Below are 16,386 nucleotides of genomic sequence, written 5' to 3' on the forward strand. Positions count from 1 at the left end.
GTTGCATTTAGGAATAAATACAATTGATCTTTTGCATCCTTCAACAACAGAAACTCAATAATCAGACAATGTGAATAGCTGTGTTTAGAAAAAGAAAGACACTTTCATAAACATAGATACGTGGACTATTTGCCACTCAGATAAATATAATTCCATAAATCATGATGGAAATTATTTCCGACGGCTTACACAATGGCTATTGTATTGATTAGATATGATACTGAAAGTGTTTCTAGATTTCTCAATGACACCAGAATAGACAGCTTTGTGACTGTTTGTATGGTGTCAGAGATAACATTCTCAAATGGGACAGGAAGGAATTCAATCCGGACTTTACCCGCAACTTAGCATTGTTAGAAAATTTTGATTAAATCCGTCTGATAATGATACTAAGTGGGCGATTTGTAATGTAGCTTTTACTTCTGTGTTATAGTTAAACGTACGGGAATTTTATTTTCTGGTGTCTGTTAGTCATCATAGGATATACAATATCACACTAGCTGAGATGGGTTACATTTTCTCCGATATTTGTCAGGGCAGAGCTGTTATAAAAAATACACCAAATAGCAATGAACGACTTTCAATATCGTTAGACAAAAAGGATATAAAACCAACGGATCGATACCGTTCATTGGACTGTATCAATCACGTGTATCGCCATGGAGACTTATCTAAACAGTCTACACCACGACTTCCGGTAATTCTACCAAAAACATTATCAACAAGGAAGGGACCCCTGGTGTTGTACTCCGAAACATTGTGTAATAGGAAGTGTGGTTTAAAGGACAGTAAAACACACCAACATTACGGTTTGTAACTGCAAAACGTTTATTTCCAGGTGTTTTACCCTCCAGACATCGTGTGTCGAAGACGATTTGTTGTTTTAGCAATGATAAAATAAACACTGAGCAAATCTGGAATGGAGAAACACATGAACATAAAAAGCTGGTAAACATCCTGGAGAGACTAATCACAGTAATGACTAGGAAAATACGTACTGGACGTCATCAATACAGTGCTATCGGTGCTCCTGAGGACATTTTACTTACAGTTTTTGTATATTTATGGATAAAAGACATGGATACCTTGGTTATGATATTGATTCAATCTGTGTAATTGCAATTTAAATCAACTGGATAGCTACAATATTGCAGCTAGAGAAATCCATACAATCTTACTATTGCATCATTCAAAATAGTTCCTACTTCTGTTATGTGGTTTACCTGGAACGTTAGGAATACTTTAACCTTTTGACGGACTCGTTTGTTACGTAATAAAGACTACGATAAACGCTGTGTTCATAATATGTAAGCTTTTGAAAGACTTGATTTTTAAGGTTCGTCTGATTATTACTAAACTTTTGCATTGAAAACAAGTTTTACTGCTTAATTGAATTTTAATGCATTTTCCATAAAACATATGTTTTCAACATTTTGTTTTCTTTCAGTCAAACCAGACACTATGTCATAAATAGAATTAAACTATGGCTTTAATAAAACATTGTAAGTCAAAAATAAAAAATGGGTAAATCATTGAATCGCAATACAAACGAAAGCTGACTGTAAAGGTATGGAATTAACAATAAAAATGAATCCCGTGGGATGATCACGTAATTATAATAGTTTTTGTTTTCATTCGTGATTTATTTGTTTAACAAAACACAAAAGTATCTTGACTTAACAGGAAAATTTTATTTGTCGAATTATAATTTCAAACTCAATCATATTCAAACTAGACCTGACTTATCGGCCTTCAAACAGAAAATCAGTGTGATTAATTTATCCATTGGTTTTGTTTTAATATTTTCATTGTAAACATACTGCGTTTTATTGTCATTTCAATATTTATTCACTCTTCTTTACAATGTGTCTGTTTTATAACAGTTCCCAATGTATCCACTAATGTATCCCTGTAAACATATCTGCATTAGTATATGACAACATTTATGTATATTTTGCTGAATATGACACGTAAAACATATAGATTACATTATGTGTGTAATGTTACATAGCTTGTGAACCTTGAGAGAGGCCTGATTACTAACAAAATGGATATCATCTGTATCTTTTTTAATATCTGGAATCATTTCAAATATTTTAATGTAAAGGATTATTGCAAGTTAGCACTAGACAATTTAACAAAGTTGTGTGTATATATACAGAAAGCAGAAAGCATTCTAAAACAAACGAATTGGTTTTTTTTATGAAAGTGTTATTATCTTTTGTGCAACTCGTATCAATTAAGTGTAAACTTTATTATCGTGACAAAAATTCTTCTAGAATAATTGATTAATTTGTGATGTGTTATTTGCTCACAAAGAATCGTAACGATCAATAAGAATCTTCTGTATCGTGATTGACACACAAAAAAATAGTGTCTCTAGACAAAATGGCGGCGATGATAAGTTTTATGTAGATATCGGATCAGAATCACAGTTCTGGACACGTGTGGATGACAAAGATCTGATGAAGCGCCGGAAGTCCCCTCCCAGTCTGGGGAGATCCATTACAACCATTATGGCGGCGATAGAACACATGATTGCCGCACCAATATACCCGATGCTCTGCGCAGACGCACGGTGATCCGGGGTACTCACAAGCTTCCTTTTATACGACGATAAATCTTTCTTACTCACTGTCAATGTCTGCTTGATCTCGTTGATTTTAGATTCGAGTTGTTTCGGTGTTATAGTTGTGTTTGTGACATCTTCACAAGGACAGTAACAGACCGGTGAAGTGTACGTAGACTCATAAACCGATGACGTAGAACACATACCTGTATTTATGAAATGAAACAATAATATTTATTAAACAGATACTTTTAGTTGCTGTTTCACAAAAACGTGCGTTTTGGGGGCTAAAATGATTCCCTTTTTCTTCGAAAATGGCTTCATTCCATGTATTCTTTTTATATTTGACTAACATTATTTACCTGGACCAGGCACTGAAGGGGAAGTTTTGATCCCCACATCAATAGTTAACAACTGCGGTGTTACAGAAAGAGTCGAGTCCACAATGTCCAAAGAAGACGTCTGAAGTCCTGATGTCTCATCCTCGGAACTCTCCTGCCAGCACGATGAGGATACGTCAAACGTACTCGTCATCACAATTTCCTCTGACGAAGAGCTCGTGATCGCTGGTATATACTCAGAGCAAACGTCAGCAGGAAGGTAGGACGCGCTGACATTTTCATGGTCATCGAGTTTCAGTAAACCTTAGAACAATAATATTGACCTAAAGGTTAATATCAATTTAAATATGAGCAGTTGACAGAGAGAATGACACTTTTATTATATCTGTAAATAAATTGATAAATAATCATATTTAACTACACACATAAATATAACCATTGTTTTTTTATACATAACATGAAGCTACCCTCTGCAAACATGTACACTATATATATATATATATATAACTATAAAACAGTTTTTTCCTCCCTAGCGCTTTCTCGGCTCATGCCGGTCTTCAGGGGTTTGAATTCTTTTATTTGTAAAACATGACGTCATAGTACAATGACGTCATAGTAAGATTACGTCATGACATGGTACATAAAGATATTGTGAATGGTTCGGGAAAATAGACAATGAACAAGCTGATTATTTAAGAAGGAATTTCACCAGATTTTTAGACGATTGTTTTATAATCTGGCAATCAGATAAATATGTAAATACATTATTTCAAGAACTTAATAAGCTACATCCTGATATACAGTACACAATGGATTCTAGTACAGTAAAACTACCGTTTTTGGATATATCTGTACATATTAAAAATGGTGAAATCACTACTGACTTGTATTGTAAGCCGACGGATTCGCATAACTATCTTGATTTTTATTCAAATCATGCTAGGCATGTAAAGCTAAATATCCCCTTTAATTTAGCGTCCCGTCTAATCACATTCGTAAGTGATAAAACTATTTTAGCTAAACGCTTAGATAATTTAATCTTTTATCTGCGCAAACAGCATTATCCACAAGAAGTTATAGATTATGGAGTTGAAAGAGCAAAAAAAGAAGGACCTATTCATTTAAGGAAACCGAATAAAGTGATATACAAAAGCAATATAATACCTTTTGTCAGTACTTTTAATCCAAACAACTACAATATTTTTCCAATTGTAAAAGGTTGTGAAGATTACATGAAAAATAGCGACAGAATGAAATTGATTTTATCTAACCAGAAAATAATAAATTGCAAGCGTCAGCCTAAAAACCTTAAACGTATTTTATGTGCGTCAAAATTTGATTCGAAAATGCAAGATACTTCTGTCACTAAATGTATGCAAAAGCGTTGCAAAACATGTGATATTATTATAAAGTGTAAAAATTATACATTCAAAAATGGTTTTAATTTCAAAATTAAAACTAATATGAATTGTACATCCAAAAATGTCATATACGCACTTATTTGTAGCAAATGCTCAGATTTTTATATTGGTCACACAGGAATGGAATTGAGAAAGAGAGTTACATTACACCGACAACAAACCAAAACAGACCATCTCATATATTTAACAGTAAACGAACATTGTCATATGTGTGCTAATGATAATTTTTTTATTTTACCAATATATCAAATGTCCAATTCAGATCTTTTAAAAAGAGAAAATAAAGAAATGTATTTCATTCAACTTATGAAACCTGTGCTAAATTCAGAACGGGACAAAGGAACTTCATATTAGTTTTTATCCTGCAACTGTCCCACATACTGACCGATAACTACTGCCGGATAAACTTGTGCTTTATCCGTCAATACGATATGCTTTATCCGTCAATACGATCACGTGAATTTGTTCCATATCTGACGGCACTTTTTCTAACTTGACCCAGAACTTGAACCTTCCGGTGAATGAAACGTCATTCAGTCCCGCTAAAACGTGACGTCACATTCACCGAAATGACGTCATTTTTACGATATCGAAAATCTCGTATGGCGGTGCCGTCTTTTTCTTGGCTCATGACAAAGGTATGTATTGTTAAGTAATTCTTTAATGGGTATTTATTGTTATTTGAGTATTTTCATTTCCTTTCAGTGATATATCACACTGAATAGAATTACGGTGACTGTTTGTGAATGCGCTTATTTATTTCTCACGGCAGTAAAAAGGAGTGCACGCTCATTCGGTTAAGTGAATGAATCTTTACCTCCGCATCAAAGAATCGTCTCGCTTCGAGCGAAACAAAGTATGGAACTGTCAATTTGATTTCGTTTTGAATGCCATAATGGTTGCAGGATAAACAGAATACACGGTTAGTATCTTACAATACAAGGTTTATTTTGGTGCTCGATACGGAAAGCCGAGATGACTCGGCAAAGCCTCGTCATCTCGGCTTTCCTAAGTCTCGCACCAAAATAAACCTTGTATTGTAAGATACTAACCGTGTATTCTCTATTTATTTCGTCCTCATGTTTTTGTTATTTTCTTCCAGAACCATTCACAATATCTTTATGTACCATGTCATGACGTAATCTTACTATGACGTCATTGTACTATGACGTCATGTTTTACAAATAAAAGAATTCAAACCCCTGAAGACCAGCATGAGCCGAGGAAGCGCTAGGGAGAAAAAACTGTTTTATAGTTGTGTTTTTTTTTATGTATATGGAAACCATCACATGGACATTGTTCTTTTTTACTTTATATATATAAGAAATAAAAACAATAACGACTGACTAGTGAGCGCTTTCGCCCCATTCAAGGGAGCTCTTCAGACTCTGAAGAGCTCCCTTGAATGGGGCGAAAGCGCTCACTAGTCAGTCGTTATTGTTTTTATTTCTTATAGATTTCGTCCGTAAGGATTTTTCTTTAAATTTATCATATATATATATATATATATATAGTGTATAGTCATATAAACACACAACCCTATTATAGTTTGAATACATTGAGGTTTAATTTAGTTTTATATCTTTGATTTAATCATTTGTTACCATGGCGATAACAGTCAATAACATTACCTTTCAGATACATCATGCCCTTTAGACCACTTTTCCCGCCAATTCCTCGGAGCATCATGGAACATTTATGTGCATTGGTGTCATGTTTGAACCCCAGACACTCGTCAGTGCAGAGATCAAAACAATCACTAGGCTCGGGCTTACGTCTGTACGTCGCCTGAGTTATGTACGTCATATCCGGTACGTCATCGGTCAGAGTAAAGCATGAATCAACATCTGAAATGAGCATAATATAATGTAACGACGTCTTAAGCTGCACAAAGTTAGACCGTTTATTATTGTTAAATAGCACAGCCATATATATCAAAACACATTTTAAAATCGTATTCGAAGACGCTCTGAAAACACAAGAACCACTTCACTCTACAATTTCGATTTTGAATTTTAGTATTATTGTCATCAAGACAGACAATATTGGACGAAAAGTATGATGATTGTTGAGAAATTCAACGTTGAACTTATTGTGCAGTTTTACTTTTCAGATAAAAAAACAAACTAGCAAATCTTAACAATATCGTAAACAACAAACCCAAAATTGTTATGATTTCTTGCAGCCTAAGGAGTACCTACCAATGCCGTTTGCTTGGCATAGGAACTGTTTTGATTCCTGACATGCTTCTCTATTGTAAAACATACGACGGATGTCTAATAAGAAACAGCCGGTTCCCACCTCATTCGCCACGGGTGCGTAGGTCGCCTTGGACGTATATTCGTCACATCCGGCCCATCGCAGAGAATCATCCGCGTTGTGATGAAGTCCAATCCACATGGTTGGTCTGTTACGGAAAAGGAGAATTGTAAATTGAGAGAAGAACCTGCTAACGTCTTTTTTTTATCTTAAATATGTGTTCTTTGCGATTCATGTTACGAATATTACATTATCTACTTTTTAGCAGATAATCATAATATCTATGTTTATAAAACATGAGATATATCCTGACGTAAATATATTATACTTGATTTATAACGGAAATTCCCGACAACTTTGACATGGCGGATCGACCATGCCATTCAAAATGGCGAGATTCATCAACTTTGATTCAGACGATTGAAAACGATTACAGGTCGATTATCTTACCTTATACTGTAAACGAAGCATGTTTAGATTCTTCATTATGTTATTAATTCGTGTATTATTGTTGTATGCACTCTAAACCATCAGAAAGCCCATTATTCTGCGAAATTCCATGACAGAGAGCGGCGGTTGTTTACAGTTTGGCGGAATCTAGATTGTGACGTCACAACATGTAAGCTCGATTCTGATTGGTCAATAGGGTCTCGGCGGCGAGTATAAAAGGCCGTCCGAAACGTCAAAACGTCAGTTCGATTTTCGACTCACACTCTGCTGGTCACAATACCTTCAGACTCCACAACCTTACCTTAGAGGATGTCGTCAGTTACACCTAAACGATGGGTAGGCATCCAAGTTTGTTTGGTTTCTCAATACTAGTGTTCTATATATTCGAGCATTACTTACTATTTACGTTAACGTCATCTTACGTTGGTTTACCTACACAACGACGTGATGCATTATGGGATACTCCCAAAAGCAGACGATATACGTTGTAAAGGAAACAATGTGAATATGATTCTAACTTATAATTAAATGCTTACAAGTTGATGTGATACGATCCAAGGGAAGCAACCTCTACAGAAATTAGTAGCACAAGTCATTTTGGCTCTATTATTTAGATTTTTATCATAAACGATCGTAACTATTACAAATACAGTACGATCTCATCATATGAGCTAACGTATCGACATTTTTACTAATATTATAACAGAACAGCTACTGAAGTATCTGTTCCAAAATTACATACCAATGTACTTTATTGTAACCTTATATAATTCTTGTTAACATAATAAATATACCAGAACTTTTACAAAAGTGTTTGCCAATTATATCTAATAAATCCACGATACTGGACAGGGAGCGAACCTGGGGTTATGTAACACCCGTTAAAAACGTTACATTGGCGTCGTCGGCAGGATAAGATATATAGAACAAACATTCAAATATTTTTGGTAATTTTAATGTAAACAATGGATGAATCAGGTGAAGTTATTATCCAGAATAGGCCGAGGTCTTGCTCTCCCAGATTTCGTATCATTGATCAACTTGATTCTTCTCATAATTCTCAATGCTCGAATAATCAGACACCAGTAATGAATTCTTCCTCTGAAAATACAAATAATGAGGTATTAAGAGCAATCAATCTTATTAGTGAAAAGTTAAATGTTCTTTCTGAAGAGTCGAAGTTTATGAAAGATCATATCAATCATATTGAAACCAGAATTGGTAATCAAAGAGCTAGTATAAATGAGGAAAGTAGATCTGGTTTGAGAAGTCATGTGAACCACAGTACTCCTTATTATAATAGTTCTAATAGAAATGAAAACCACACAGCATCAAGGCTCATACATAGACATGAACCCCCACATGAACATATAAATGTTGGTAAATCATATACAAAATTAAAACCCCAACACTATGATGGGAATGAAGATTTTGAAGAATATCTCTCCCAATTTGAAATCATTGCTGATATTAACAATTGGGACTATAGAGAAAAATCCCTGTATTTAGCAGGTTGTCTAGGTGGCAATGCTAGAGCCATTCTTACAGAGTTAAGTCCCCTTGAGCGACAAGACTTTGATTCTCTGGTGAATATTTTAAACATCAGATATGGGTCTATTGAACGTTCTGAAATGTTCAGAGCAAGACTCCAAACTAGAACTAGAGGTAGAGATGAAACTCTATCTGAGTTAGCTCAATCTATTAGAAAGTTAACTAGACAAGCATATCCAACTGCAGATTCGTCACTTACGAATGTTCTTGCATTGGATCATTTCATTGATTCTATCCCAGATTCTGATATAAGACTGAGGATAAGAGAGCTTAGGCCTAAAAATATCAATGAAGCAGAAACCCATGCTGTAAGGCTTGAAGCACATAGACTAGCTGATAAGCAAAGGGGAAAATCTGTTCATACAAACCAAAAACCTATCTATCAAACACAAACCCAGTCTCCACCTCAGTATATATGAAACTGAAGGTGAACACGTAAGTGTAGGTGCACTGACAAGAAGTATACTTTCTCTGGAAAGAGAACTACCAAACATCTTATCACTAGTTTGGGTCAAAACAATGAGAGAAATCCTCAAAGTCAGAGCCGACAGAGAAGTGTATGGAATGGAAATGGTAATCAAATAAACCAAAATCCATTCCATCAATCTCAAAATCAATCTTTTAGACATCAGTCAAGGGGAGGTAATCCACCCCATGGTAAACCACATTATTCAAATAACCAGAACAGACAAGGTGGTCAGCATAGCAATTTGAGAAACCAACCTTTTAGTCAATCTGGGCAGTCTCATGGATTTACGAACCAGAGACAAGGGAGACAACTCTCTACTAATTCCCATACAAATGACAAAATAGATCCTACATACTCTAGCACTAGTCAATCCACTGATCAAAATGGTCAGGGAAACTTTTAAAGGCTGAGTTCGAGGGTCAGAAGTCAGTGTCATTTCAGGAAAGACCCGATAACATAACTATAGGCAGTTTAAGTAATAGTAAAGATGGGTTGTTTGTTCCTATTAAAATTGGAACATACAGATTACCTTTACTTGTAGATACTGGTGCCTCAGTCACTATTCTCAGTAAAGAGTATCTAGAAAAGTTAGATCCAAACAAAACCATAGCAGTACAGCCAATATCATTAAATATGGTTACTGCAACAGGGGAGAAGAAAACCCTTTATTGGAAAATGTTGTTTAGACATAGATCTAAGTGGTCAACAACTAAAGCATGATTTTCTCATTGCTGACATTAAACTGAATGGAATATTAGGTCTAGATTTTATGACCAAACATTCAGTAGATATTCTCTTGAATAAAAACTGTTTATCAGTTAAGGGAAGAAATGTTCAATGTTTACGATTTCAAAATGAAATTGAACCTGCGTGTAGCAGAGTTGCTATAGATGAGGATATAGAATTACCTCCAAATAGCGAAACTATTATTTTGGGGAAAATTATTGACCCCATATTTAGAGACGAAATGGCAATTGTGGAACCAACATCCAATATGGTGATGAAGCACCAGGTGTTGTTAGCAAAAGCTGTTGTAGACCCTAGTTTGGGGACAGTGCCATTGAGAATCCTAAATATGAAAGAGGAAAAATGTAAGTTATACAGAAATTCTGTAGTGGCTACACTGGATGTTGTAAGTCATATTTCTGATATATCCCCCGTAGAAGCATGTGTGAATGAATTAGATATAGGGAAAGAAAACCCTACTAATGATATTGAACTACCTGAACATCTTACCAATTATTTCAAGAGTCTTCTGAAAATCTCAAACAAACTGAGAAAGAAGCATTGAAATCTCTTTTATATGAATTTAAAGATTCATTTTCCAATTCATCAGATGACATTGGTCTAACTAGTCTAGTTGAACACAAAATCAACACAGGGACACACCCTCCAATCAAACAACCACCAAGACGTATACCTATAACTCAAGTAGAACAAGTTGAGAAGGAAATAGAGTCTATGGTTAATAAAAATGTTATTGAAAAATCTGAAAGTAGCTGGAGTTCACCTATTGTCTTAGTGAAAAAGAAAGACAATACTATAAGATTCTGTATAGATTACAGAAAACTTAATGAAGTTACTATCAAAGATAGTCACCCTATTCCCAGAATAGATGCTACTCTAGATGCCCTAGGTGGATCTACATTGTTTTCAACATTAGATCTTAAAAGTGGGTATTGGCAGGTGAAAGTAAAACCTGAAGATAGAGATAAGACAGCATTTAGTGTTCCTGGGTTAGGACTTTGGCAATTCATTACTATGCCTTTTGGTCTATGTAAATGCCCCCCCGCTACTTTTGAAAGATTAATGGAAAGAGTTTCTTTCAAAACTGTCATGGAAAATATTATGGTTTACCTGGATGACATAATCATCTTTTCCAAAACATTTTCTGATCACTTGCAAAATCTCAGGCAGGGTCTTCACTAGGCTTCGTAATGCAAACCTGAAAATGAGTGGAAAGAAGTGCAAACTATTACAAAAACAAGTCAGTTTCTTAGGTCATCTTGTTAGTGAGGAAGGCATTAGTACTGATCCTTCTAAAGTAGAGGCAGTTAAAAATTGGCCAACACCCTCAAATGTTAAGGAAGTAAGAAGTTTCCTTGGCTTATGCTCATATTATAGGAAATTTGTTCATAAATTTGCTGACATTGCAAAACCTTTGCACAAACTCACAGAAAAGAGTCAGAAATATGTTTGGACAGCAGATTGTCAAAATGCATTTGACAAGCTGAAAAGAGCTTTAACAAATTGTCCTGTATTATCATTTCCAATGAAAGATCAAGGTATCTTCATTCTGGATACAGACGCTTCCAATATTGGTATGGGCGCTGTGTTATCACAAGTACAAAATGGGATAGAGAAACCCATATGTTACTATAGCAAAGTCTTCAGTGCTGCTGAAAGACGTTACTGTGTTACTCGTCGAGAACTTCTAGCAATTGTTAGTTCAATTAAAAACTTCCATCATTATTTATATGGACATTTTTTCAAAGTTAGAACTGACCATGGAGCTCTAACCTGGCTCATTAATTTCAAAAATCCTGAAGGACAAATTGCTAGATGGTTCGAGTTCTTAGCAACATATCAGTTTAAGATTGAACATCGTGCTGGTCGATCACATGGAAATGCAGATGCTCTTTCCAGACGACCATGTTCATCAGAAAATTGTCAACACTGTACAAAGGCAGAGGAAAGGTACACAAATATAACTGAAACTACTACACCAGTTAATGTGGTTACCAACTCAATAGCTGATTGTTGTCCTGTCTGTACACGGGTGAAAACTGGTAAAAAACCAGGAATGGAAGGGTTCTGAGAATCCAATTTATTTACCTCAGGTACAGCCTCGAGAATGAAGAATGTTCAAATACTACTGTAGATGAGATTTGATTCACATTATTGTCTTACAGACAATTATTGAAAACCTCTGTCATAAATGGATTTGAAGATGTCATACAATGTACAAACCAAATATCAAATGGTTCTCCCAAAGACATTACATAGCTTAGTACTCAATGAGCTACACAACAAAATATTAGGTGGCCATTTAGGTTACAAAAAGACTTTATCCAAAGTTCGTGACAGATACTTTTGGTATCATATGTCACAGGATGTTAAACATTGGTGTATGAAATGTGACCAATGTGCATCAAGGAAAACTCCTAATAAGAAAGCAAAAGCACCTTTGCAAAAATATAATGTAGGAGCACCTATGGAAAGACTAGCCATAGATGTCCTTGGCCCATTACCTTTAAGTAAAAGGGGTAATTCTTATCTCTTGGTCGTTGGTGATTATTTTACCAAATGGGTAGAAGCTATTCCAATGAGGAACCAAAAAGCTATTACCATTGCCCAAAAACTAGTAGAAAGGGTAATTACAATATTTGGTGTTCCCATGGAATTACACTCAGACCAAGGTCCAGCATTTGAGAGTGAAATATTTAAAGAAATGTGTCATATACTTGGTATAGAGAAAACACGTACAACACCATACAGGCCTCAATCTGATGGTATGATTGAACGTGCAAATAGAACCATTGAAAATATGCTCTCAGCTTTTGTAGATGAAAATAAGAAAGATTGGGACGAACACATATACCCTCTAATGATGGCGTATCGATCCGCAATCCATGAATCCACTGGTGTTTCACCTTGTGAGATGGTCTTTGGCCGTCAAATCAATTTGCCCATAGATCTCGTACTGGGACGGGTTAAACCTTTAACAGAAACACATGAATTAGCATCAGAGTATGCATATCAACTTGCAAAATCTATTGAAACAATACACAATTTTGCAAGAAACAAACTGAACCTTTCAGCCGCAAACATGCTCAAAGAATACAGTAAAAAAATACACAAACACTTGTATGAGCCAAATGACGCTGTCTGGTTATATTATCCCCAATTTAAAGGATTAGGGAAGAAATTACACTGCCCATGGCAAGGACCCTACATAATAACACAAAGAATTAATGATGTGTTATACAGAATAAAGAAAGGCCCAAAGTGTAAAGTTAAAGTGGTTCATCATGACTTACTCAAACCATACAAGGGAGATAAGAAACCCAAATGGTTATAATGAGATAGTATTATTACATTCTTGAATATCTTTCATATCAAGATATTATTATATCCAAGAAATACTTACCACTATAAAATACTTACCTTGGCTTGCTATTCTGTCATTACAGGTCCAGAGATACCTATGTGGCATATGCGACCATTTTGAGTCACCACAAAGAAGCCATGTAGAAAAGCACATGACAGGGCAACATTCGAATTTTGCGTATGTGTGCCAGCAATGTAAACGACTTATGAACAGGCCTGATTCCAAGCATGGATGCAATGCCCCTATTACGCCAGTAAAACGCACCAACATGCAATATGGTCCGGAGGAACAGGAGGAATTTAGACGGTTTCAAATCGCCAGAAGCGGCAAAGTGAAAACAGTCATGAGGGAAATACCACTTCCTACAGAGAAGATGCTTAAGAAAGGCAGCAACACCACCCTCACACTCCAAAAAGGAAATCTACCATCTTTGTTGATTTGCCTACCAAGAGTCCTAAGAAGTCATTGTCTTCAACTGTGAGTACGGCCACTACAATCTCTCCTCAGCATCTGCCGGTCAGTTCTGAGCCATCATCTCAACCTACAAAGAACACCCGTGTTCCTATTCGCCATTTATCATTTAAAGCTATTGACAATTTATCTGTATCTTCTTCATCAGCGCCATCATCTCCCTCTATTAGTGTCTGCACGCCTAGTATATTGTTACCTCTGCCAGCAGAAAAGGAGCAGGCTCCAATTGTGTCATCCATAATCACTCCTGAATTTGAGGAAATTTCAGTTTTCACTAGTGGAAATATTTCATCAACGGGTACTGTGAATGAGGAAGAGTATATTCCTGTGAATCCATCTGGAGATAATGTTACTCTACCTGTGTATGAGCCAACCAGTAAAACCGATATTAAGCTTAAAGGGCTCCAGGAGTTTCAAGACAACCGGTGCATCCTAAATGTTGGTGGTCGAAGATTCGAAACCAGTTGTACAACCCTGAAGGTTGATCCTTCTTCGATCCTTGCAGGAATGGTTTCTGGTAACATGAAGCCATATCAAGAGCATGGTAATGACTGTTACTTCTTAGATAGAAGTGCCAAAATGTTTGACTTTGTGTTATGTTTTCTTCGTAATGGTCCGAGCATCACCAGGAGGAATCTTCCCTGCACCATTCCCCAGCTACGTGAATTATTGACGGAGGCAGAATTTTATGAACTGAGTGGATTGAAAGTGATAGTGGAAACGAAGATTAAATCTCTTCTACTGAACTTTGGGGACGACATCTGAATGATGAACCAAAAATGAAATATGAATAGTGACATTTGTAAATATTATAGACATTAATTTATTGAGTTGAATATTGGTTCTTGTATGCATTAGTCATTACATTGTAGATAGATTTGTAAATAATTATAAGTTATAATCTTCAAATGAAATATAATTTCATGAATTAGTACATAAATATATTCTTGGAGTAATTGTATATAATGTAAGATAATGTAAGTAATACTTACTTCTTCATTTTTATCATCTAGACATATCCTCATGGCATGTTTCAAGTTTGCATAGCTGACCTTACGAGAAGAAAATACCAGTTATTATAACTTATTATATTGTTGTAAATATTATAAAATATTTATTCAAATTGTTGATATATGTATATAGAATAGGGATTTGTAAATATTCATATATGTTAAAATTATGAAAATGGAGTTTCATTAATACTCAATGGTCTATCCGGCTGGATACTTGATTAAGCTTAAAAGCTATATTTACTTTACAATGATTATCCATTTATGTACATATTGATATTAATTATGTAAATATTCACTTCAAATGAAATGCATTAATTTAATTAAATTGCTGTTTTAACTTTATAAACCTGTGTTTGTACGGTCTCTTGCTTGCTCGTCTGAAGTGAGAATCTCAACCACGCCATTTTGCAGAATTTTGAAAATAAACCTTGACACGCATAGCGCGTGCTCAACTAATGGAAATTTCCAGTTAACCTAATTTAATATTACGTCATTCGGGACGAATGCTTCACGAAGGAGGGGGCAATGTTACGAATATTACATTATCTACTTTTTAGCAGATAATCATAATATCTATGTTTATAAAACATGAGATATATCCTGACGTAAATATATTATACTTGATTTATTACGGAAATTCCCGACAACTTTGACATGGCGGATCGACCATGCCATTCAAAATGGCGAGATTCATCAACTTTGATTCAGACGATTGAAAACGATTACAGGTCGATTATCTTACCTTATACTGTAAACGAAGCATGTTTAGATTCTTCATTATGTTATTAATTCGTGTATTATTGTTGTATGCACTCTAAACCATCAGAAAGCCCATTATTCTGCGAAATTCCATGACAGAGAGCGGCGGTTGTTTACAGTTTGGCGGAATCTAGATTGTGACGTCACAACATGTAAGCTCGATTCTGATTGGTCAATAGGGTCTCGGCGGCGAGTATAAAAGGCCGTCCGAAACGTCAAAACGTCAGTTCGATTTTCGACTCACACTCTGCTGGTCATAACCTTCAGACTTCACAACCTTACCTTAGAGGATGTCGTCAGTTCCACCTAAACGATGGGTAGGCATCCAAGATTGTTTGGTTTCTCAATACTAGTGTTCTATATATTCGAGCATTACTTACTATTTACGTTAACGTCATCTTACGTTGGTTTACCTACACAACGACGTGATGCATTATGGGATACTCCCAAAAGCAGACGATATATAATACGTTGTAAAGGAAACAATGTGAATATGATTCTAACTTATAATTGAAATGCTTACAAGTTGATGTGATACGATCCAAGGGAAGCAACCTCTACAGAAATTAGTAGCACAAGTCATTTTGGCTCTATTATTTAGATTTTTATCATAAATGATCGTAACTATTACAAGTACAGTACGATCTCATCAGATGAGCTAACGTATCGACATTCTACTAATATTATAACAGAACAGCTACTGAAGTATCTGTTCCAAAATTACATATCAGTGTACTTTATTGTAACCTTATATCATTCTTGTTAACATAATAAATATACCAGAACTTTTACAAAAGTGTTTGTCAATTATATCTACTAAATCCATGATACTGGACAGGAGCGAACCTGGGGTTATGTAACACCCGTTAAAAACGTTACACTAATATGTAATATATGACTGTTGGAAGAAAATATTTCATTCATTATATCTGCTAGTGGAGAATCATATACGGTGCTTAATTAGAAATTATG

The 16,386-nt window shown here is 35.3% G+C and overlaps 1 protein-coding gene and 1 long non-coding RNA gene across 3 annotated transcripts; both read right to left on the bottom strand.

Moving 5' to 3' along the window:
* Positions 1-1,676: 1,676 nt before the first annotated feature.
* LOC138335494 (uncharacterized) lies at positions 1,677-6,732 on the bottom strand. The gene is made up of 4 exons (XM_069284610.1): positions 6,533-6,732; positions 5,963-6,178; positions 2,932-3,213; positions 1,677-2,775 (listed from the first exon to the last, which is right to left on the bottom strand). The coding sequence occupies exons 1-4, from the start codon at positions 6,729-6,731 to the stop codon at positions 2,408-2,410; spliced, it is 1,065 nt and encodes a 354-aa protein (XP_069140711.1). The 5' UTR covers position 6,732; the 3' UTR covers positions 1,677-2,407.
* A 7,019-nt stretch (positions 6,733-13,751) lies between these two features.
* LOC138335503 (uncharacterized) lies at positions 13,752-15,850 on the bottom strand. Of its 2 annotated transcripts, none has more exons than XR_011210292.1 (3): positions 15,003-15,850; positions 14,635-14,694; positions 13,752-14,403 (listed from the first exon to the last, which is right to left on the bottom strand). It is a non-coding gene; the product is annotated as an uncharacterized lncRNA (long non-coding RNA). The 2 variants fall into 2 exon arrangements; XR_011210293.1 differs by having other exon boundaries at positions 15,398-15,848.
* Between the last annotated feature and the right edge of the window lie 536 nt (positions 15,851-16,386).

The sequence above is a fragment of the Argopecten irradians genome, chromosome 1, assembly GCF_041381155.1.
Source record: "Argopecten irradians isolate NY chromosome 1, Ai_NY, whole genome shotgun sequence".
NCBI classification, from domain to species: domain Eukaryota; kingdom Metazoa; phylum Mollusca; class Bivalvia; order Pectinida; family Pectinidae; genus Argopecten; species Argopecten irradians.